The 27,047-nt window shown below is 38.9% G+C and overlaps 1 protein-coding gene across 1 annotated transcript in view; it reads left to right on the top strand.

Annotated features, from left to right (window-relative positions):
• SPOCK1 (SPARC (osteonectin), cwcv and kazal like domains proteoglycan 1) overlaps positions 1 to 27,047 on the top strand; it is a 2,429,073-nt gene that overhangs the window by 2,175,839 nt on the left and 226,187 nt on the right. Inside the window, exon 7 of the mRNA XM_044069840.1 lies at positions 25,672 to 25,893. Within this exon, the coding sequence (XP_043925775.1) occupies positions 25,672 to 25,893 (222 nt within the window). The remainder of the gene's footprint in view (positions 1 to 25,671; positions 25,894 to 27,047) is intronic.

Consider the following 27,047-nt stretch of genomic DNA (forward strand, 5'->3'; position numbering starts at 1 on the left):
TGATATTTGTTCCATTATGCCTATTCTAAAGCTACGTAGCCTAACTAGATAACGGTTTCCCCCTCCCCCCCCCTCCCCCCCATATATATAATATTGAATGTATATTGGGTTCAAATTTATTATAATATGGTTAATGTAATAAATACATCTATTTTAACTCTAACTATAAATAACATACAGATTCTAAGTTCTCATGGCAGTTTGGAGTAGTGTGCTGTGGATTTACATATATATACATACATATATATATATATGAACAATTGATTTAAAACAATATTTTATATATTATTGGTTATTATGTATTATTTTCTATTAATAGTATGGTAAAGCATTTCATTATTTTTTGACCCAAGTTTAACAGTATGAATGAATTCATTTATTTTATGTATTTAAATATTTTAGCATGTTATTTGTTATTTTAAACATGTTAATTTTCCTGATGCTGGTCTTTTAAATCTTTTAAATATTTTCATATATAATCAGCATAATATCAGCTGACTAGTACAAAGTTATTTAAAGGGTGTGTTTTATGTGGTTAATTGATCCTCTGATGAAGTTCGTACACAGTGCGTACGAAAAGCGCTTAAGGAATAAAAGTTTTTCACTGACTGCCAGTTGTCGTTTTGTTTCCAGCAATAGTTTTTCTTGTTTTTCTTGTCTTTCAATAGTACTACACAGATTGTCATAAATAAGAAAGACTCACTAGTCAATTCTACCTAAATTGTTTTATTATTCAGTATGTAAACTATATTTCCTGTCAGTTATCCTTTCTAGAGATTGTAAAAACTGTAACAACTGCTATTTTGATATATCTGCCTTTGATATTATCAATAATCAATAAAAAAGTTATCTGAAAAAAAAAAGAAGTAACTAAACTTCTAAGCAAACAAAGAGATAGAGCTTGGTCACTATATCACATGACCAAGGAACAAGGCCATGTTACCCAATATCAGAAACCAAGCTAAGAAAAAAGTCATGCTTGACAAAAAAAAATACCTTCTAATCTATCAAAGAAAGCATCAGCGTAACCCCCAAAAGTTCTGGCAAAACATCAACTATCTGCTTAACCCTGGTAAAATCCCCAACCTCTGCACCCGACTCATCTAGTACCTCTGAACCCTTAGCCTCACATTTAATTTCTCAATTCATCACCTCCAATACTACCTTCCCAGATAACAAAGGCAACCTACCACTTATTGTCCACCCACCTACAACTGAACTTGCTAACTCTTTCTCCTTTCGTCCCATCCAAACAGCTTACATAAAAAAATCTCCTAGGCAAACTGAAACCCTGTAGACTTGCTGCTGACAAACTACATAACAAATTTCTAAAATTAGCTGCTTCATCCATCGCTTATCCCACTTCAATCCTAATCAATTGATCTGTCTCCGAACACTATGTACCTGTCCTCTGGAACACCTCCCACATCATACCCCTCCACAAGGGCAGTCCTTCTAGAAATATTTCTATCGACTCATAGCTATCCTCTCTCCCATAGCCAAAATTCTACAACAATGCATAAACCAACTCATGGCTCCCCTCACCACTAACAATCTACTTTCTGTCACCCAGGATGGCTTTAGACCTAAATAAACACAGTACTAACACAGCTCTTATATTCTTTACTGATACTATCTGCCAAATTAAAAATGCAGGACAGCTAGTATCAGCAATCTTCCTCGACATGTCTACGTCTTTTGACACCATATCCCATCAGCTACTGCTCAATAAACTTGCAACTTATAAGGTCAACCCATGTTCTCTCACATGGTTCCACAGTTATCTGACTAACCGACAAGCTACAAAATAGAATAACAGTTTTTCTCCATTCCTACCCATCACCAATGGGGTACCCCAAGCTTCAATGGCTCGGTCACCTCCTTTTCTCCATATTTACCAGTAACTTACATTCAGCCACCCAACATGCACCCTGCAACCATCATTCAATTTGCTCAGGATTCCTCTATCTGCTCAGCTCCCTCCCCACAACAACTTCAGCGCATAACACTTTCAGCTTTCCAAGACATTGAGAATTATCTCTCCAGCCATAAACTCATCCTTAACCTGAACAAAACCAAGTTAATGATCTTTGCAAACAAGTCATTCATGCACAGCTTACCACCTATCTCTATTGCATCTATATTACCCAACTGAAAGTTTAGTTTAGCGAATACCTAAACGTCCACCTGGTAATATAGAAAAATTAAAACAGCAAATGGCTGAAAATTTAAACCAAAATACAGTAGCAAAATAATAAAAGAACACCCCCAATAAATATTCCAACTACGAGATCACTCTATAGTGGGGATAGGGGAAAAATCCACATAACAGCAAAGGGAATTCTTTCCGTGTTAAATCGGCCGTTCCTGTTTTTTTGCTTTCGCTATTACCAGATCAACGTTTAGGTATTCGCTAACCTGAATGTTCGATCAAGTAATAGGAACCCTCTCTATTCACTCCTCTAATGGTACTAAAATAGAACCTACCAACCAAACTAAATTCCTAGGTGTCACAATAGATAACAGAGTAAAATTTGATAAATACATCTCCCTAACAATCAGAAAAGTCAACTCCAAACTTGGCACCCTCTATCGAGCCAAATCTTACCTCACAAACAAAGCCAGGATTGCCACAGCTAGATTGCACTTGCTATCGTCCCACCTTTACTGCTCGACTATCTTCATCAAGGCTCATGATTTCTTTAAATAATTGGTGATGTCATTTGATCATGTGCTCTGTGTTTTAGTATTTATTCAATATGTATTTTAAAGTCTTTGTATTGGTCTGAAGAAGTGCTCAATGGGGCATGAAAGTGCTAACCTTACATTAAAAGTTTATGGAATTTTAAGATTGTCATGGTTGGTTCTGTGGATTTTATCTTCTGTGCAATCCTGCTCACATATTGACATTGTCTGAATGGTCTTTGTATGTTTTTGCACACTAACTATACATATTGCTATTATTTAACTTGTTTAAATGCACTCTTATTCTTTCATTCCATCACTTGTACTGTTCATGTGACTTTGTTAAAAGGCATTGTTTATTGATAGGTTCATGGGTAGGTACTAGGCTATCTGCCTGAGCGCATTTATAAGCCTAGCCATAGTGTTTCGGCTTTTGCCGCCCCCATTGATTAATTAACTGATCCACCATCAAGCAGAGTTAATGAAGTGATCCCAGGGGTGTATTTTCTGTTACCCATCTACTCGCCAAGGTTTCTCTTGAAGAGTGTTAGTGAGGGGCTCTGACTAATGTAGTTTGGAATTTTTTTCCAAAGCATGGGGAGTCTCTGTGACAGGAATCTATCCTTCCAGCATGTTCTATTTATTGTTGTGGCGAGGATTAGCTCACTAGAGCACGTGGCTCGCAGTGACTTGGATTTCTTTAGGTGGAGCATGTCCATCAATTCTGAGTTGGACATGGCTTTGCAAGTCAGGCAGAGATCACCTCTGAGTAAGCGATATGGCACTGAGTACAGCCAGAGTTTTTTCAGTCGGTCTGCATAGGATATATCACCAAACACAAAAAAATAAAAATAAAAATAAAAAAAAAAATAAAAAAGAAGGGCACACCACAACCCTGAAAAGCGAAACACTGCTTTATTCAAAATGAACCAAACAACTGAGCGCTTTCACCTGCACATCCCAGGCTTCATCAGAGTTGTAGAAAATAAACATCACTTCCCTTTTGAAGCTTATTGAAGTGGCATCGCACAATAATGTTAACTGCTGCCTTTAAAAATGGAAATGTATTTAAAAAGTACATATTAAATGCATACTCAAACCCCCCAAGTAAAAAACACACAACAATATAAAAACATATAAAAAATATAGTCAAATATTCAAAGCTCTCTGTTTTAAAAGTGTTGTTATTAATACCTGGAAAAGTTCTGGCAGTGAGTCTTAGTTGCCACCTTGTCTCACTTAGCTCTAAAGCCAGCTTAGAATCACCACCCCTCTGATTTTTCACCATCCGGTCAATAATAAAGAATAAAAATCTCCTAAAATTAGTGCAAATAATTGAATGGTTATACAATGCACTGGTAGTTTCCTTATTTTTGATGTCCCTAACATGCTCGGCAATTCTGTCATTAAGTTTACGGGTAGTTTTCCCCACATAGAATGCCGAGCATGTACTGCATGTTGCTATATATACCACATTCATGGTAGTGCAGGTACATCTGCTGGGACAATCAAGAGTGTGATGGTAACCTTCCACAGCCACATACGGGCCATCATTAACAAATTTACAATAATTGCAGTGTCCACATTTAAACATCTGGGACCTGTAATATTTAATTATTTTTGACACACTCATTTCCAGCAAATCTTTCACATTCCTGCCCCTACTGTAAACTATATGTGGCTTGTCAACTAGCTTTTGTCTAAGTGTTGCATCAAAACAAGTATCCCAAGCAGTCTCCAAAATCTTTAATATTTCTAAACAATCATGGTTATATTTTACTATCATAACCTTATTGTTCACTTGTAGTTTATTATTGTCATCTGTAACACTAGCATCTCACATCAATATTGGGCAAAATAAAGTAGACCTACACCTGTATACTTCTTTTTGATACGTAGTAACATTTTGATAGGGTAACCCCTACTCATGAACATTCCGATCAATTTGTATATTTCACTTCTAAATTCACTATCATCACTAATGAGCCTTGATAATCTGCACATTTGACCTTTCACAACTCCCCTCTTCTGATGGGGAGGATGACAACTGACATAGTGCAACAACCCATTAGAGAAGGTAGATTTTCTAAAAATTGTGGAGGTCAAAACACCATCTTTTTTCCTGAATAGAATGTCTAAATAATCTCCAATGGATGAATTCTGTGAGTAAATGATAGATACCTAGTGCTTTTGTTCAAATAATACAAAAACTCATCTAACTCACTTTCAGTACCTTTCCATAGCACCAGTATATCATCCAAAAATCTCAGATATTTTAATATTTTGTGCATGAATTGAAGCTTAAACACAAACTGATTTTCCCAATCTAATAAAACCAAGTTTGCAAAAATGGGGGGCACATTTCGCCCCCATCGCAACCCCCATGACTTGCCAAAAATATTCCTCCAAAAAATACAAAAAATTGTTTTCTAAGGCAATTTTCATAAGTCTGGTAACAAAGTTAACTTTGGCATTTGGTAAAATACCAGAATCAAACAAACATTTCTCGAAAGCTCATATACCTTCTTCATGGGGACTCACGGAAAATAAATTGACCACATCAATGGCAACAAACATCATGTTATCAACCAGGCCTACATCTCTCAACATCTTGAGACAATGCCATGAGTCTTTAAGAATGTGGTCAATCTTCACTATAATAGGTTAGGCTGTAGTGATCAATGTAAGCGGCCAGTGGTTCTGCTTTTGAACCCCTGGCCGCCACAATAGGCCTAAATAGGGGTTATCTACACATTTGTGAATCTTTGGTAACCCAAAAAGCACAGGGATGATTGGCTCATTAACTGTGAGGTAGTCATATTCAGTACTGTCAATTATGTCCTGACAAAAGGCATCAAATAACTCAATGTCAATTTATGAATAGGAGTAATGTACCTCATTCCAAGAAACCTTTGAGTAGGTGGAGGGGTCATTCAAAATTCCAAACATCCTGATGCTGTAGTCAAAATTTGACATAACCACTATCCCACCCCCTTATCAGGTTTCATGAATGTAGTAGTCTTGTTGTTCTTCATGTCAAGTAATACCTTCCTCTCTTCTTTATTTAGATTGTTACTAACGTTCCCCTTTCTTAGCACATTGCTTCCTAAATTCAGTCTCACATAAAGATTCAAACATCATGACATTTTTGTGATAAGGTGCAATAAATGTACTGGTCCTTTTTAAACCACTCATAGTAATCATATTATCCTGTGGCAATAATAATTTTAAATTTAGTTGACGTGTGTATAGACGCAAATTCAACAATAAAGAGGCAATGACATTTTTATAAGTGGGAACAAATGACAAACTTTTACTCAACATCTCACAATGTGTAGGGGTCAACTCCATTTCAGTGAAATTGTATACCTTGGAATCACCATGCACCAGTGTTTTAACATTGTTGTTACATGTTAATTCAAACATTTCAGAATTTACATTCACATTTTCATGTACATCTAATAATGATAATTCACCCCCCCTTCCAACCCCTCTGGTTGTATGTCCATCAATTCTGTTGGCCATAACCCTTCCGAACGTTCTGGTTCTTTAAACGTTCCGATCTCCTTGGTACGGGGGGGGGGGGTTGTTCTAAAAAACATTCCTCACAACATTCAGCATCATAAATAGACATCACACTATCATTGCCAGTAACATTAAACTGTGTATTGTTTGCCCTTTTTACATGCAATTCCTTGTTTCTGTCATTTTCATTAACAGAAACTACACTATGACCATTGTCAACACAATTTTTACCATAAACATTTCTGTTAGAGTAATCATGCATGTCACGTATTTTAGTTTGTTTTTTTGATATATTATCTTTTACAAACTTCTCTACATCAGCCAAAATGTTATCATATTTCTCTTTATACTCACAGAATAATAAATCACTAGTAATGTTAGAGTTGTAAGAAACAATGTCCTGTTTTAATGTAGTCAATTTACTGTCATTGTCTTTCATAATGATATGCATTACCTCCAGAATGGTTTTATCATAAAGTTCCACAAGTTCCTGAAAAGCTGGCGAACCCTCATCAATCCCACTGGGTAATTTCCACAAACTTTTTGGTACTTGTTTTAGCCTCAAAGATTCTGCCAAAAATGCATTGTCCAACTGTAAAGCACGATATTTCCGACATGTTTTTTCAAAAGTAATCAGTTGTGAGTTTAATGTTCCCAAATTCACAATTTCCTTGTTACCTGTTTTAAAGTTCAAAGATGGTGCCGAAAACCAATCCGCAAGTCCTGCCGCTCTAGATGACCTAGGCTCACTTTCAATGCAGTTAAAACCATCTTCTGCTGCTGTCTGCCTGTCAGGAGCAACCAAACCAAGCTCCTGTACTGCCGGTAATGCCCTTGACATCTCCACAATGTTCTTACTGACTGGAGTAGCAGTTAAATGAACCAAAAGCTTGTTTACAGCTTCCGTCAATTCTTTTATCAATAACTCCATATTGAGTAAGCAGGGTAAATGCAAATTCAATGCTGAGATGCCCAGATAGTAAAAAACTGCAATTATTGTAAATTTTTTAGTGATGGCCCGTATGTGGCTGTGGAAGGTTACCACCGCACTCTTGATTGTCCCTGCAGATGTACCTGCACTACCATGAATGTGGTATATATAGCAACATGCAGTACATGCTCGGCATTCTATGTGAGGAAAACTACCCGTAAACTTAAGGACAGAATTGCAGAGTATGTTAGGGACATCAAGAATAAGAAAACTACCAGTACATTGTATAACCATTCAATTATTTGCACTAATTTTAGGAGATTTTTATTCTTTATTATTGACCGGGTGGTGAAAAACCAGAGGGGTGGTGATTCTAAGCTGGCTTTAGAGCTAAGTGAGACAAGGTGGCAACTAAGACTCAATGCCAGAACTTTTCCAAGTATTAATGACAACATATCTATTGTTCCACTTTTAAAACAGAGAGCTTTGAATATTTGACTATATTTTTTAAATGTTTTTATATTGTTGTGTGTTTTTTACTTGGGGTGGTTTGAGTATGCATTTAATATGTACTTTTTAAATACATTGTAATTTTTAAAGGCAGCAGTTAACATTATTGTGTGAAGTCACTTCAATAAGCTTCAAAAGGGAAGTGATGTTTATTTTCTATGACTCTGATGAAGCCTGGGATGTGCAGGCGAAAGCGCTCAGTCATTTGGTTCATTTTGAATAAAGCAGTGTTTTGCTTTACAGGGTTGTGGTGTGCCCTTCTTTTTTATTTTTTTGTGTTTGGTAATACTGTTCATTAGCCCACACTTTGTGTGGTGGTTCATTGAGTATTTTGCATAGGACATATGTTTGAGACCAGTAGTCCTCTTGGTGAGGTACTTTTGTGGTCTTTCCAGCTGTTGGAAGTGTCTTGTGAGGTACATGTCAAATGGGGCATTGTACTCTATGATGGGTCTGATGAGTGACAAGTAGAGGGGCACTAGAACCTCTTTATTTCTAGATGCGAACCCTTTAGGAATTAGATGGGCCACATAGGATTTCCTAACTACTTTGGCAATATGATTATCAAAGGAGAGATTACTATCTACCTGGGTCCCCAGATCTCTTATTACCTCTTCTGTATTAAGGGGGCTGCCACCTATGTGGTAATTCGTGGGTGTTTTGTTTTTCCCAAATGGGATGACTATGCATTTTTTGGCATTTAGCTTGAGGCCATGACCTTGACACCAGGTGTCCATCTCAGTAAGGCCCTTTTGGTGGATGTCCGTGTCAACCAGAGAGTCAATTATGGCTCCCAGTTTGCAGTCATTGGCGAAATTGGTTAGCCATAGTCCTCCTGTGTTTGCCTGTACTTCTGAGAAGTATATGCTGAACAGTAGGGGTCCCAGAACTGAGCCTTGTGGGACGCCACTTGTGACTGATTTAGAGTCGGACCTGGAGCCCACTATTCTTACCATGTGAGTTCTGTCTGTAAGCCAGTTGGCAACCCATCTCATGACGTAGGGGTTTATGTTCAGGCTGGTGAGTTTTTCTGTAATACCCAAGGTAGGCTGTGTGAACGACCTTTCCCTCATCTATGGCCTTTGTGACTGTCTCAAAGAAGTCAACCAGATTTAGTAGGCATGAGCTGCCCTTAACAAAGCCAAACTGGGTCAGGTCAAGTGTTTGGAGGTTCCCAATGTCTTTGTTAATGAGGTCCATGATGATGCAATCCATAGCCTTGCAGACCAGGCTAGTCAGGCTTATGGGGCAATAGTTGCCAGGGTCAGTTGTGGCCCCTCCTTTGTGGAGAGGAATAACCATTGCTGTGCTCCATTCTATGGGCATGTAGCCTGTGGAGATGCTGAGGTTGAACAGCATGTTTAGGTGGGGGGGTTAGTTCATTCTGTAGTTTGTGAAAGACGCAGCTTGGGACACCATCTGGTCCCATTGACGCTGTGTTTTTGGCTTTTGAAAGGGCTGTTTTCACCTGTGCACCTGTGATTTTTGGGACACTACACTTTTCTAGTATTGTTGTGGGCCCTTTTGGAGGTGAGAGGGGGTGAGTTTGCACTGAATTTGTCTGCCAGGATTTTGGCAATATCAGTAGGTTCAGTATATTTTGTGCTATTTTGCACTAGTTCAGTGCATATCTGCAAGTTGCCACTTAGATTCTTAACTTTATTTCTAGTTTTTTATTCAGGCATGTCCAAGGGTCAGCTCCCAGTGTTCTCTCCTGTCTATCTGATGAATCTGGGCATCTTGAGGTAATGTAGAAATTGCCTCATGTACACAGACAACCCTCTCCTCCTACCACCCAACACTACAAACTGTGAGCAATACACTTATGTAGCCAAACTGGAGGCAAAGCTCTCGCCAACCAAGACTGAACTTGCCAGTCATGAGGAGAAAGTAAACTTCTGGACAACACCACACTCATCCCATAGTCTCACTAAATCTACACCACCAAAATCCACACATAGTAACACAAAAACGTTCATGGAGGCTCTCAGTAATAATCTGTCTAAGCAACAGAGACCTCCAAAGCAGAAACGCAAGCAACCTCCATCCCCCAACACAACCCAAATGACACATAGCCCGCAGACTCAGTGTGCCACTCAACTGCAGCCAATAAGGCAAAAAAAACGTACCCAACACACTAGTCATAGGTGACTCTATAGTCAGGCACACTGATGTCCCACTCACCAGGCTAAACAAGGAGAAGGTTACTGTCAGCTGCCTTTCAAGTGCCAGGATCTGCCACATAACCCATGCACTCAGGTCACACCACAGCAAGTACAAATATGACTCTGTCATTGTCCATGTTGGTGTGAATGACCTGAGAAGTACCTCCCTGGACTACATGAAAAGAGACATGAAAGAGCTATCCGATCTTGTAGCCCAGGCAGGTATGACCCTAGCCCTGAGTAGCATTCTGCCATTGCCCCGAATGATACTGCAGTACAAGGACAAAATTATTGACTTCAACAATTGGCTAAGCTTCTGGTGTCCTTCTAAGGGGATGCAGTATCTGTCTTCTTGGGATGACATGGTCGACAGACCACGATGCTTTGCCACAGATGGCCTGCACCTGTTGCCCCTGGGATTCTGGATACTGGCTAAGGCTCTTGCTGCCCCTATAGTGCCTTTTTTAGGCAAGGTTCAAATATTAAATTCAACACCATAACAGGAACAGGCAAGCAAAAACTGAGGGTAATGCTACTCAATGCTAGAAGTCTAAATCTCCAAATGCACTCACTCGAGGAACTCCTTAAAATGGAGAACATCGATATCTGTGCAGTAACTGAGACCTGGTTCAAGACTCCAGAGAGCACCACTGCACTACCAGGCTATAACTCATAGCACACTTTTTGGCCATGTAACCTGGACCGAAACACCAAAGGCGGAGGTGTGTCCGTATTCATTAAGGATATCCACATCTCCAGGCTAGTTGCTCAGCATAATGCATCCAAGGTTATCCAAGTGCAACTAATTCTGTGCAAAACTGTAATCCAAATTGTAGCTTGCTACAGATCCCCCCACCATGCCCCAGGATTCCCACTCCTCTTTTCTTGATGTACTGGAAAATATTAGGGTTCAACCAAACACCCTAATAATGGGCGACTTCAACTACCCCACCATTAACTGGGAAAACTACTCATGTACCAACTTCTTAGCTCAACGCTTTCTGGAATTCATAAACTCCAATGTCCTAGATCAACTTATCCACACCCCTACCAGGGGCAACAGTATCCTAGACCTAGTCATTACCAACATGAGTGACCAGTTTTCCACACCTGAAGTCAACTCCTCGTTGGTCCAATCCGACCGTAAGCTAATCACCTTTGATATCCACATCCCGCCCCCACCCCCAATTATTGAAACCACAGCAAAAAAATTTCTCCAAAGCCAACTTCATGATTCTTAAGACAGAAGTGGTGAACTTCATGACACCCATGCAGATGGACAATACAGTTACAACTGCTGAATCCTACACAAATGCACTCTATCAGCACTTACACGAGTTCATGGATCGTGCTATCCCAAACAGAGCCAAGACGCTATCCTCCAAAAAAGGAAGCCAATCTGGTGGTCCTCTGCCATAAACAAACTGTACAACAGAAGGAAGAAACTGTTGCAAAAGAGTAAAATCCCATGAGTGGAGGAGCTCCCTGGTCAACATCTGTAAGAAGCTGAGATCCCTTATAAGATCCTCCAAAGCTATCTCCGAAAACAAAATCGCCACTAATTCTAAGGACAACCACAAAGCATTCTATAGCTATGTCAAGAATCTCGATGGCAACACCTAGATCTGCTCTGAGTTACAGCACAAAGGCACAAAAATTACAGAACCAACTGATATTGCCAAAATCCTGGCAGATAGGTTCAGTGCTAACTTTAGCCCCCCCCCCACCCCCTAAAGGCCCCATATCTATACAGGAAGAATGCAGAGTTCCTGTAATCACAACTACGCAGGTAAAAGCTGCACTCTCTAAAGCCAAAAACACAGCATCCATGGGAGTGGACAACATCCCAGGCTGCATTTTACACGAACTTCAGAATGAACTGGCTCCCCACTTAAGCACCATGTTCAATAATAGCCTCGCATCAGGCTTTGTGCCCACTGAATGTCGCGCAGCAACAGTTTTCCCACTCTACAAAGGGGGACCCACCACTGATCCCGGGAACTATCGACCTATTAGCCTGACAAGCCTGGTCTGCAAGGCCATGGAACGTTTCATCATGGAACTCATAAACAAAGACATTGGTAACCTCCAAACTCTGGATCCCACCCAGTTCAGGTTTGTGAAAGGCAGATCATGCCTCTTGAACCTGATTGACTTCTTTGAGGCAGTCACCAAAGCTGTAGATGAGGGTAAGGTGGTTCACACAGCCTATCTTGACCTCACCAAGGCTTTCGACACCATCCCCCATTCTGGAATTATAGCTAAACTCACTAAACTAGGTATAAATCCTTACATCACAAGATGGGTTGCCAACTGGCACACTGACAGAACCCACACTGTAAAAGTTGCAGACTCCAAATCTGACCTCATAGCAGTGACAAGTGGAATACCACAGGGTTCCATCCTGGGACCTCTCCTGTTTGGTATCTACTTCTCTGAGGTACAGGCTAACACAGAAGGCCTTTGGCTAACAAAGTTCACAAATGACTGCAAACTAGGAGCCATAGTCAAGTCCCCAAATGATGTGGACATCCTACAGAAGGGCCTCGCTGAGACAGGTGCCTGGTGTCAGAGCCATGGCCTCAAGCTCAATGCCAAAAAGTGCAATGTCATCTCCTTTGGTAAAAACTTTGTACCCATGAAATACCACATAGGCAGCATATCGCCTATTCCGAGGTGATCTCTGCCTAACATATAAAGCTATGTCAAACCCAGAGCTTTTGTCATGCCACACCTAAAGAAATCACAATCCCTCCGAGCTACATGCTCTAGGGACCTAAACCTTGTCACCACAAAAAACAGGACATGCTGGAGGGATAGATTCCTGTCCCAGAGACTTACCACACTCTGGAGCAGGCTACCCATCTATGTCAAGCAAAGTTCTTCATTAGCACTCTTCAAAAAAAATGTTATGTGGCAGATTCTGACTCCCGACAGGCAGCTAACAGTAACCTTCTACTTGTCCAGCCTAGTGAGTGGGACATCAGTGTGCCCGACTATAGAGTCACCTATTACTAGTGTGTTAGGTATGTTATTTCGCCTTAAGGGCTGTGATTGTGCAGCAAACTGATTTTGTGTTTTATAGGTTCATAGCTAAGTACTAGGCTATCTGCCCAAGGGCATTTATAAGCCTAGACAGAATGTGTTGCCTTTCGCCACCCCCATAGATTAGTTCCCTGTGCCTCTGTCCAGCCGAGCTATTAGTTCCCTGCGCCATTGTCCAGCAGAGCCACTGCATTGATCCCCGGGGTAAATTTTCTGTTTACCATCCACTTGTCAAGGTTTCTCTTGAAAAGTGTTAGTGAGGGGTTCTGCCTCATGTATATTGGAATACTGTTCCAAAGCATGGGGAGTCTTTGGCATAGGAATCTATCCTCCAGCATGTCCTATTTATCATTGTGGTGAGGTTTATATCTCTAGAGCATATGGCTCTACAGGATTTGTTTTTTTTAGGTGGAGCATGTCCATCAATTCTGGGTTGGACATGGCCTTGTATGTCAGGCAGAGATCACCTCTGAGTAAGCGGTATGCAACCGAGTACAGCTGGAGTTTCTTGAGTCGGGCTGCATAGGGCATCTGTTTGAGGCCAGTAATCCTCTTGGTGAGGTACTTTTGTGGCCTTTCCAGCTGTTGCAGGTGTCTTGTAAGGTACATCCCAAATGGGGCATTGTATTCTATGATGGGTCTAATGAGTGATGAGTAGAGAGACACAATAACCTCTTTTGTTTTAGATGTGAACCCTTTTGTGATTAGGTGGGCCACATAGAAGGATTTTCAAACCACCTTGGCAATCTGAGTATCAAAGGAGAGATTACTATCTACTTGGGTCCCCAGATCCCTTATTACATTTTCTGTATTTAGGGGAATACCACTTATGTGGTAGTTCACGGGTACTTTGTTCTTTCCAAAGGGGATGACTATGCACTTTTTGGCATTTAGCTTGAGGCCATGATTTTGACACCAGGTATCCGTCTCAGTGAGACCCATCCGGAGGGTGTCTGTATCAGCCAAAGAATCAGTTATGGCCCCTAGTTTGCAGTCGTTGGTCAGCCATAGTCCTCCTATGCTTGCCTGTACCTCTGAGAAGTATATACCAAACAGGAGGGATCCTAGGACTGAGCCCTGGAGGATGCCACTTGTAACCGGTTTACAGTCGGACATAGAGCCTGCAACTCTCACCATGTGGGTTCTATCCATGAGCCAGTTGGCAACCCATCTCATAACGTAGGGGTTTATGTTCAAGCTGGTGAGCTTGTCTATAATACTAGAATGAGGAATGGTGTCGAAAGCCTTTGTGAGGTCTAGGTAGGCTGTGTGGACCTCCTTTCTCTCGTCTAATACCTTGGTAACCATCTTAAAGAAGTCCACCAGGTTTAGGAGGCATAATCTGCCCTTAACAAAGCCAAACTGGGTAGGGTCCAAGGTTTGGAAGTTCCCAATGTCTCTGTTAATGAGTTCCATGATGATGCATTCCATAGCCTTGCAGACCAGGCTAGTCAGGCTTATAGGGCGATAGTTCCTGGGGTCCGTTGTGGCTCCACCTTTGTGGAGTGGGATGACTGTTGCTGTGCGCCAATCTATGGGTATGTAGCCTGTAGAGAGGTTGAGTTTGAACAGTGTGTTTAGGTGAGGGGTTGGTCTATTTTGGAGTTTGTGTAAGACACAGCCTGGGACACCGTCCGGTCCCATTGAAGCTGTGCTTTTGGCTTTGGATAGGACTGTTTTAACCTGTGTGTCGGTGATTCATGGGGCCCTACATTCTTCTGGTATGGTTATGGGCCCTTTAGGGGGTGAGACTGAGGTGAAGATTACACTAAACCTGTCTGCCAGAATGTTTGTAATATCAGTCAGTTCGGTGTATTTTGTGCCATTCTGCACTATCTCAGAGCAGATCTGAGAGTTTCCACTTAGGTTCTTGACATAGCTAAAGAACGTTTTATAGTTATCTTTGGAGTCATTGGCAATTTTTCTTTCGAAACTAGCCTTGGATGATTTAATGAGGGATCGTAGTTTCTTGCTGATACTGATCAGGGATATCTTTCCTTCTTGGGATTTTACTCTTTTCTGTACTAGTTTCCTCCTTCTGTTGTATAGCTTGTTTATGGCAGGGGTCCACCAGACTGGTTTCCTTTTCTTGGAGGAGTGACTCTTGGTTTTACTTGGGATAGCATGATCCATGCATTCCTGCAGATGCTCATAGAGTGCCTTTGTAAAGGTTTCAGCAGCTTGGACAGCATTGTCTTTTAGCATGGGGGTTGTGAATCTTTCCACCTCAGTCTTAAGTAACGTGAAGTTTGCTTTTGAAAAGTTTTTCATGGTGGTTTCCTTGATTGGGGTGGGGGTGGAATGTGGATATCTAGAGTGATTAGTCTATGGTCTGATCTAACCAGCGAGGGGTTGACCTCCGGTGTGGAACACCGGTCGCCCATGTTGATGATGACAAGGTCCAATATTTTGTTCCCTCTGGTGGGAGTGTTGACCAGTTGATCCAGAGCATTTGCATTTATAAATTCCAGGAATTGTTGGGCAAGAGAGTTAGTACTTGAGTTGTTCTCCCAGTTTATGTTTGGGCAATTGAAATCACCCAGTATTAAGGTGTTTGGTTGTGTGTTATGTGTTGTCTGGTTTCTGACGGGAGGTGCAAGTTGTTTGGGTGTCTGCTTTGGAGGTCTCTGATGCTTTTGCAGGTTTTTATTTAGAGCCTCCGAGTATGATTTTGTGTATTTATGTTTATTTTTTGCCAGTGTTGTTTTAGTAGGTCTGAGTGTGGCTGGAGGTGTGGTGCAAGTGTTAAACTTCTCTTCTTGACTGTCTGTTCCAGTCTTGGGTGGGGACAGCTTAGCTTCCAATTTGGCTGTATAACTGTATGCCTCGCATATGTTAGTGTTTTGTGGTAGGAGGAGAGGGTTGTCTGTATACATGAGGCAGTTGCAACATTGCCTCAGGATACCCAAATTCACCAGCTGGACTGGAGAGTACACCTGAAATTGCCCTTTGGTCTTGCCTGAAAATTAGGGTGAGCTGCTTAGCTGCTTGGTTGGTGAGGGGTGAATAAAGAGCCTTGCCCTGCTGGGCAATTAGTGTCAGGGTATATTAGTGTTTGCTATTAGTTCTGAGCAAGTGCTGGGCTGTAGGATGCTTTTTAAGTGCTTAGGTTGAGAGTTTGACTAATTTCAAGGGAAAAACTGAAGATGTGACTTAGTGGAGCTGGTAATAATTTAACCGTAGCTAACCGATGCTGCCCGGTGCGCAAAACCGTGCAAATGCAGTTTTTATACTAAGGAAATGAAAGAGATAGAAATTAGCCCAAAATAATGGCCAATAAACTACTAACTCCTGGGCTGGAACCACTCCTCCAGGGACAGATAGGTTGCTCAAAGCTCCCCTCTCTCACAGGTGAACAGAGAAACTTCCTTCTATCCAATTAAGGTATGGGCAACTCAGAAACTAGTATCACAGCCCTGAATTCAGCACTAGCCTGAAAACTGGACTATACTAGCTTAGAAAGGTGGGAAACAAGGAATCTTTTTTTTTGTTTTTGTTTTTTTTTTGTTTGTTTTTTTGAAAAGATAAGACAAAAACACTAAAAACTACACTTAAAACAGCTTTAAATGACTACAAACGATCAGAAAATGCCATCGCACTTTAGTGTGTAGCCTACAACAGTTAAATAAATTATTTAAACAAAATAACTTTTTAAAAGTGCAGGCAGTCAAATAAGTACAATATGTGGAAAAAAAAAAGCTTTTAAATCACAATTTATGTACATAACTAATAGCTGTTATTCTATTATTCACTGTACTGGAGCTTTTCTTCCAGGGTATCCGCTGAAAATGGGCCACTAGCCCAATCAAACACTACCTGGTTAACAAATGTAAATACATAAATAAATAAAATATCTATATCATATGCGGGTCTACTTTTAAAGCTCAAAGTTTCAAAACTTTGAATTTCTTATGGTCGAGACCATAAGATCGAAGTTTATTGCATCCTTTTGTTTGGATAAATTTTGTCTCTTAATCAAATAAAGTGGTAGAAGTAGGATCACAGCTGACCATTTCTTTGACTTGGTGTTTTCTAAGGCATCTTCTGTTCCATGCATATTGGGCTGACTGTGTTACAACAAAACCAAAAAATATTGAGAAGAGAAAATCAAAAATTCAATGACTTGAAAGTTCAAAAGATCAACGCTTATACTAATATGGAAAAGCAAATGGTAATTCCACATTCCAAACTGTTTTGAAGAAGATCTATGGTATTTGTTTAAATAGTGTACTGTTGCATTAAGGTGCTATGTTGACGACATAAAGAAACAAGGCGGAAGTAATGTTGAACCTGCTGGTTTCACTGGAGACATGTTTAAAGTTTAATAGGTAAAATGGAAAAAGAACAGGGAATAATTTACAGGTATGTTTTGGAATTAGAACGAAGTATTAACATGGAAATATAATGTTGTTTGAAGTAAATGCATAGTGGCTGATGCAGAATGTATTTCTACTTTACCATTTTCTGAAATGTAGCGTGATCTGTGAGTTGGTGTATTTAATTTTTTGGGGGGCGGGTGCAGGGGGACGCAGCCTCCCTGCAAAAGCATAGGTGTGAAAAAGTAGTTGTAGTTTTGGCTTGGTGTAGAGTAGGGAGATATTGTTTACTTTATTTGATAGTTTCGGAGTTCGTTTTGTGAAGTTTCATGTATTTGAATGTTTGCGTTTTGGTCTCAATATTTTGCGGTTCGGTCAAGTGACCATTTGAAATGTGAAAGTAGATCTGTATGTATATATATATATATATATATATATATATATATATATATATATATATATATATATATATATATAGGCTGTGCCCCCCACACCCCCTCAACTATATATTCTAACTCCAGGATCGCACTACAGTGGGGAATTGGGCATATATACTATTGTCGGTGAAATGAGTTTTCGGCGATTTGTGCTTTTGGCGATTTGGTCTTGCAGACATAAGTTTTGGCAAAATATGCTTTTGGCAAAATGAACCAGACCCATACATATATATATATATATATATATATATATATATATATATATATATATATATATATATATATATATATATACACATATAAATATATATATATATATATATATATATATATATATTCATATCTATATATATATATATATATATATATATATATATATATGAATATATATATATATACATACATATAAATATATATATATATAGATATATATATATATATATATATATATATATATGCAAATCTACAGAAGTTAATTGAAACTGTAGTACACTAACATGTGAAAATGTGCACTATGCATGCTCTGATAAAAAACCTTAGATCATGCAATACAGGTCAAATGTTTGCCTGCTGACCCCCCCCCCCCCCCCAACTTACGTATAAAAATGCTAATACAGCACAATATTGGGAAAAAGGCACATTTCTCAACCCTACTATTATAGTGATCTTGCACTACTGTCGATCAGGTTTCCTGTTAACTGAAGTGGACAGGCAGGAAAGGAGTTGATATTATTAGCAGTCAGTCAAATTAAGGAGAACTGTATATATATATATATATATATATATATATATATATATATATATATATATATATATATGCATATAAATATACATTCCTGTATTGAAAAGGTAAACATCTGGATTGCAAATGAGGGACCACAACTAGTCTTTCAGCTGCCTACTGAAAATAGAAAGAAAACCATATTCTTTGCAGGGGAGGCCCCACAAACCCCTCCATACCCACTGCAACTCTGACGTTGCACGTCAGTGAGGAAAGGGCACATTTCCCAATCAGCACTGTACTGTGATCCACACAGAAAAAAAGCCAGTACTTTAGATAAGCTGATTTTTCATCAGCTCTGCCAGCTTTTTCTCTTTTCAGCAATGTAACTTTTCAACCATTTCTCAGTGACTGAGACATATACATGGGAGTGGGTAAGCTGGTCAAAACTCCCAAATGTCGGCATCTTTTTGTTGATGTACTTTGATCGACAAAACACATGGTTGACAGGTGTCCAAGATCAACAGTCGTAGCTAATATATATAGTTAGCAGAGGTTGTATTGCGGCTTGCAGGACAAAAATAATGTTTTTTAGACTTTTCTTTTTTTTTATTGTTTTCACACATAGTGAGGTGAGAGTATTCCTCATACATCTGTAGTGTCCTATCGAACTTTGCACTGCTGGCCTTTTGTTATCGACATTGAGGTGTTTTGATTAAGGTAAGTGTTTCCATAGGCAGACACACACTCACACACACACACACACACACACACACACACACACACACACACACACACACACACACACACACACACACACACACACACACACACACACACACACACACACACACACACACACACACACACACACACACACACACACACTCACACACTCACACACACACACACACACACACACACACACACACACACACACACACACACACTCACACACACATACACACACACACACACACACACACACACATGTGTATGCATAATATGACACAGTGTATTAAATGACTTGCATGTTAGCTATAATCATCACTTGCCATCATTTTGCTTCTCAAAGCCTCTGAGTACTTACTGTGCAATGTTAAGGAAGTAGATCAGCCACTGTTTCCAACTCCACACTGAAAAAGAGACTGTTAAACGTATTTGTTTTTCTTTGGTTTGTAAAATCATTTTGAACTGATTTCAATAAAAAGGACATTTCATGGCGCTACCTTTCACACACTCTAGCAGAATTTCATTCTGCCATATTTAAGTTAGAATTTCCCTCTTTATTTTAGTTTAATTTCAAAGAACTGCAATACTTAGTTCCAGGAATGAATCCACAAGTTTTCAATGCACCTGCGTTCAATGCAGAAATAATGTTATAATGCAGTTCTGTGTCACCTTATTATTAGCTATATTTTTGAGTGCAAAAAAATTTGGTCACAGTTTTTGGCATGTTGAGAAGCATCACAGATGGGAACAGAATATGTTTGCTTACTGTGATCAGCAAGGGATAAGAATGCATTCCCTAAAGTCCCATTTTATACACATATGGCTACTACTTGGAGAAATTATCCTTTATCCTTAAGAATCTTAATGCAAGATCAGACAAACAACACAGGTGCAACACACCTGCTGAGTTTTTAGTCAGTTTTACAGTCGATTTCTGCAGCAGAGAAGAGGTTCACATAAGGTAATACTTGGGTTTTACTTATTAAATCTTTACTGATGCAAGCCTTTACTCTTCCTAGAGTTTTTTGACACTTCCTGTGAGGAAGCATGTCGCAAGAGGCTTGAATATATATATATATATATGCATATAAATATACATTCCTGTATTGAAAAGGTAAACATCTGGATTGCAAATGAGGGACCACAACTAGTCTTTCAGCTGCCTACTGAAAATAGAAAGAAAACCATATTCTTTGCAGGAGGCCCCACAAACCCCTCCATACCCACTGCAACTCTGACGTTGCACGTCAGTGAGGAAAGGGCACATTTCCCAATCAGCACTGTACTGTGATCCACACAGAAAAAAAGCCAGTACTTTAGATAAGCTGATTTTTCATCAGCTCTGCCAGCTTTTTCTCTTTTCAGCAATGTAACTTTTCAACCATTTCTCAGTGACTGAGACATATACATGGGAGTGGGTAAGCTGGTCAAAACTCCCAAATGTCGGCATCTTTTGTTGATGTACTTTGATCGACAAAACACATGGTTGACAGGTGTCCAAGATCAACAGTCGTAGCTAATATATATAGTTAGCAGAGGTTGTATTGCGGCTTGCAGGACAAAAATAATGTTTTTTAGACTTTTCTTTTTTTTTATTGTTTTCACACATAGTGAGGTGAGAGTATTCCTCATACATCTGTAGTGTCCTATCGAACTTTGCACTGCTGGCCTTTTGTTATCGACATTGAGGTGTTTTGATTAAGGTAAGTGTTTCCATAGGCAGACACACACTCACACACACACACACACACACACACACACACACACACACACACACACACACACACACACACACACACTCACACACACACACACACACACACACACACACACACACACACACACACACACACACACACACACACACACACACACACACACACACACACACACACACACACACACTCACACACACATACACACACACACACACACACACACATGTGTATGCATAATATGACACAGTGTATTAAATGACTTGCATGTTAGCTATAATCATCACTTGCCATCATTTTGCTTCTCAAAGCCTCTGAGTACTTACTGTGCAATGTTAAGGAAGTAGATCAGCCACTGTTTCCAACTCCACACTGAAAAAGAGACTGTTAAACGTATTTGTTTTTCTTTGGTTTGTAAAATCATTTTGAACTGATTTCAATAAAAAGGACATTTCATGGCGCTACCTTTCACACACTCTAGCAGAATTTCATTCTGCCATATTTAAGTTAGAATTTCCCTCTTTATTTTAGTTTAATTTCAAAGAACTGCAATACTTAGTTCCAGGAATGAATCCACAAGTTTTCAATGCACCTGCGTTCAATGCAGAAATAACATTATAATGCAGTTCTGCGTCACCTTATTATTAGCTATATTTTTGAGTGCAAAAAAATTTGGTCACAGTTTTTGGCATGTTGAGAAGCATCACAGATGGGAACAGAATATGTTTGCTTACTGTGATCAGCAAGGGATAAGAATGCATTCCCTAAAGTCCCATTTTATACACATATGGCTACTACTTGGAGAAATTATCCTTTATCCTTAAGAATCTTAATGCAAGATCAGACAAACAACACAGGTGCAACACACCTGCTGAGTTTTTAGTCAGTTTTACAGTCGATTTCTGCAGCAGAGAAGAGGTTCACATAAGGTAATACTTGGGTTTTACTTATTAAATCTTTACTGATGCAAGCCTTTACTCTTCCTAGAGTTTTTTGACACTTCCTGTGAGGAAGCATGTCGCAAGAGGCTTGAATATATATATATATATATGCATATAAATATACATTCCTGTATTGAAAAGGTAAACATCTGGATTGCAAATGAGGGACCACAACTAGTCTTTCAGCTGCCTACTGAAAATAGAAAGAAAACCATATTCTTTGCAGGGGAGGCCCCACAAACCCCTCCATACCCACTGCAACTCTGACGTTGCACGTCAGTGAGGAAAGGGCACATTTCCCAATCAGCACTGTACTGTGATCCACACAGAAAAAAAGCCAGTACTTTAGATAAGCTGATTTTTCATCAGCTCTGCCAGCTTTTTCTCTTTTCAGCAATGTAACTTTTCAACCATTTCTCAGTGACTGAGACATATACATGGGAGTGGGTAAGCTGGTCAAAACTCCCAAATGTCGGCATCTTTTGTTGATGTACTTTGATCGACAAAACACATGGTTGACAGGTGTCCAAGATCAACAGTCGTAGCTAATATATATAGTTAGCAGAGGTTGTATTGCGGCTTGCAGGACAAAAATAATGTTTTTTAGACTTTTCTTTTTTTTTATTGTTTTCACACATAGTGAGGTGAGAGTATTCCTCATACATCTGTAGTGTCCTATCGAACTTTGCACTGCTGGCCTTTTGTTATCGACATTGAGGTGTTTTGATTAAGGTAAGTGTTTCCATAGGCAGATACACACTCACACACACACACACACACACACACACACACACACACACACACACACACACACACACACACACACACACACACACACACACACACACACACACACACACACACACACACACACACACACACACACACATACACACACACACACACACACACACACACACACACACACTCACACACACATACACACACACACACACACACACACATGTGTATGCATAATATGACACAGTGTATTAAATGACTTGCATGTTAGCTATAATCATCACTTGCCATCATTTTGCTTCTCAAAGCCTCTGAGTACTTACTGTGCAATGTTAAGGAAGTAGATCAGCCACTGTTTCCAACTCCACACTGAAAAAGAGACTGTTAAACGTATTTGTTTTTCTTTGGTTTGTAAAATCATTTTGAACTGATTTCAATAAAAAGGACATTTCATGGGGCTACCTTTCACACACTCTAGCAGAATTTCATTCTGCCATATTTAAGTTAGAATTTCTCTCTTTATTTTAGTTTAATTTCAAAGAACTGCAATACTTAGTTCCAGGAATGAATCCACAAGTTTTCAATGCACCTGCGTTCAATGCAGAAATAACGTTATAATGCAGTTCTGCGTCACCTTATTATTAGCTATATTTTTGAGTGCAAAAAAATTTGGTCACAGTTTTTGGCATGTTGAGAAGCATCACAGATGGGAACAGAATATGTTTGCTTACTGTGATCAGCAAGGGATAAGAATGCATTCCCTAAAGTCCCATTTTATACACATATGGCTACTACTTGGAGAAATTATCCTTTATCCTTAAGAATCTTAATGCAAGATCAGACAAACAACACAGGTGCAACACACCTGCTGAGTTTTTAGTCAGTTTTACAGTCGATTTCTGCAGCAGAGAAGAGGTTCACATAAGGTAATACTTGGGTTTTACTTATTAAATCTTTACTGATGCAAGCCTTTACTCTTCCTAGAGTTTTTTGACACTTCCTGTGAGGAAGCATGTCGCAAGAGGCTTGAAAATAAAGCAGTTGTCAGTTTTAGTTGTCGATGTGATATGATGTCTGTGCTTAAAACAATTCATTTTTAAATAAAACTGCTCCAGCATTCTTGTAAAGCATATGACAAAAATGTGTTCATCTTTCATGCAACTGTTTCATTGCAGCTATGACTCCACAGGCTGCCAGTGACAGCTCTGGCTGAGAAGAAAGTTTCCAGTCTGATGCCTTTCTACCTAGAACCTGTCACTCATATTAAGTGTATGGAAGTGCACCAGGCTTGGGCAAGAATTTAACATGAAACCTGTGTCTCCCTTAAGTCTAAATGTCTTTCTGTCTGATTGCTAAACTAGATTTAAATAATAACTTAAGACACATAAGAAGATGAATCTGTTTTTTTCACTGCTTTCTGGCAAAATCCCTCATTTAACATTTTAAATCTCTATAGACAGACTACATATAAAACATTTTTTGCAATTTATTGTGTAACTGAAGTTGGAACACAGCATAATCAACCTCCTTTCAGCCAGTAATTTCACAATGAATGTATTATTTCTTTTTTCTTCTGAAGGAAGACTAAATCTGAAATATAATGTGCTTGCTTTTGTAGTGTTTCTTAGAAAACATACCATATGGCTAATCATAAATAGCAAATTTCCTTGCACTACTTCAGAAATGCATATTCTTTTTTTATGTTAAGGCTTATTCATTCATTTTCAGATAGCATATATTTCACATTATCATCAATACAAAAGCCTACTGACGTGCAACAATGATCTTTTTAGTTTTAGACTCACAGCAGAGTCACCAGTGTAAGAAAAGTTTAAGGAAAATCTATTATGTAAGACTGTGGAACAGTGCAGATAAGGGAATGGGCCCTTTCCTCACTACAGTATGATCTCAAAGTTGGTATATATAATTATAAAGGGGGTGAAGACATAACTATCGTGGCAGGTTCAGAGGGGGCTTGCCCCTTACCAAAAGATGTTTTTTATTTGTGGTTTCTTTTTTGGTATTGTGAATTCTGATATTTTTTGCTCAGTGTTTGTTTAGCTGATGTTTTGTGTTTATTTTATATATATATATATATATATATATATATATATATATATATATATATATATATACACACACATACACACACACACACACACACACACACACACACACACACACACATACATATTTATATACAGATATATATCTATGTATCTGCAGTCATCTATGTGGGTTATTGGGATTTTACTTATGATCTGCCATTTTGCTATGCATGCCCAACAATGTTCTGGGGTTTGGCATACAATGGGCACTACATGACTGTAATTTACATCCCCATATGGCATAATCCTGCAGAAATTATTTGACGCAAAGACCTCCAATGGATCTCCATTCTCTACCAAATAATTGAAATGAAGCATGCATTCCATGGCATGCACACCCCCTCTCTCATCCTGGTAGAGATAATGAAGGATGCATTCCCTTGCATGCACACCCCCCCTCTCATCCTGGTAGAGATAATAAAGCACGCATTCCCTGGCATGCACAGCCCCCTTCTCATCCTTGTAGAGATAATGAAGCACACATTCTCTGGCATGCACAGCCCCTCTTTCACCCTGCTAGAGATGACCACGCTCTGCCTCTCTTTCTTTTGCCAGTCACAGTTCCAGTGCCAAGACTTCTAATCATCATGGGTCATCCTGGTAATAATCAGGCCTCTATCAGGGCTATATCCCTGTAAGCTACGGAGATGGAAAACTGTGTCATGGCTGTGCATTTAAAATTTATGATTGACTTAACTTTTTTTGTAGTATAATATGCAAATCATTAATTTGCTTCTGTTTCTGTAGTTATGTGTGTGTTTGCTCATTATATATAAAAACAAATAAAATATAAACTGAAAAATTGTAATATATAATTGTGTTGACAAAAGCTTAACAACTGTTTAAGGGGACCAAATGGTCTTGCTTCTGTAACAATGTTCAGCCCATGCAGCTCATGGATGAAAAGGATCTTTCCACCTGAGTACTTATCCAAGTATCAAACTAAAATAAATAAATAGACAAATACATAAAATTGTGTAATTAGTTGAGCTGTTATAATAATGTACCTGAATGTATGATATTGGCATGCATTACCATTTCACAAGATTAAGTATTTTTTTCTCCTTTTTTCTGTGCCTTCTTTTTTCATTTGCTACAGGATTTGACACAAGCATTCTGCCAATTTGCAAGGACTCTCTGGGATGGATGTTCAACAAACTGGATATGAATTATGACCTTTTGCTGGACCAAACAGAACTAAATGCCATTTACCTGGATAAATATGAGCCATGTATTAAACCTTTATTTAACTCTTGTGACTCATTCAAGGATGGAAAGCTCTCAAACAATGAGTGGTGTTATTGTTTCCAGAAGCCAGAAGGTATTGTATTATCTTTCCACAGACTTTTTGTTTTTAAGTGATGTGTGCAATTAACAAACTTTGCAACTTGAAGTGTAGTATAAACCTGTGAAAAATATGTTACATGTATGGGATGCCCATTTATTTCATACTTCTGAAAGATTCTAAAGCCATTTATGACATGGAAAAAATCATTGCTGTAAATCCATTCTAACATTAATAATTCATTTCCTGTGGGCATCATTGTCTCCTGGGAAACATATTTTACTGATTGCTTCTTTCATTTATATTGCTACCATACCTACATATTTCATATTCATGTTAACCAGAAATGGACTAGAATATAGACTTTTCTGATGAAAATTTCAAACACTAAGCTATATGTACTAAGTTTGGAAATGGAGAATGAAACTGGAATTTGTTAGTATGGAAAGCCATTTGGGACAAATGCTTCCTAGTTACAGTGTATTGTTGAACTAAGAGGACACATTGATATAGTAGTAGTTAATGTTGCTGCCTCACACTATTTATGCTGTAGCTTGACAGCCACTTAAAATTTCTTCTGTGCAGAGTTTAAAGTCTTCCTTACTCTGAACAGGTTGTCTCTAGGTGCTGTAGTTTTCTTTGACATCACAAAGATGTGACTTAGTTAAATTGGTACCTATACAAATTGTCATAGGTATATGCGCACATCATTCAGTGGAATAGAATTCTAGGAAGGATTACTGTTTTTCTTTATGGTGCTAAGTGCCATTATAGGCTTCATCTATCCTATGACCCTGAAAAGGATAAAGTGGGTATTGGAGAAGGACTGAATGAGTGTTTAATATTCATACAATATAAACTCAGTTAGGGACTAATAATAGTAGACTTCTCTGGTATATTAATGAGCACTTTTCATAATTTCACTATTAATTATCTTTGGGATATAAATTAAGTATTATGTCTGAACTATAAAGCCAAGGGTTAGGATAGCCATGTACAAGGGATGATCAAATAAATTATTACGAGATTGTAGAAACAAATAGATATTCACAGTAGTTATTTGACAGAGGGAGCAAATTCCAAAAGTGTTACACCACCTGCCAAATAATATACTCAAGTTCAAAGCATTACTCAAAGAATAGGTATACACTTTAAAAAAATATCAGCATTTGCCTGTTATTCTTATTCTG

This window comes from Protopterus annectens, chromosome 4.part0, assembly GCF_019279795.1.
Source record: "Protopterus annectens isolate FY-2018-M chromosome 4.part0, PAN1.0, whole genome shotgun sequence".
Classification (NCBI taxonomy): Eukaryota; Metazoa; Chordata; order Ceratodontiformes; family Protopteridae; genus Protopterus; species Protopterus annectens.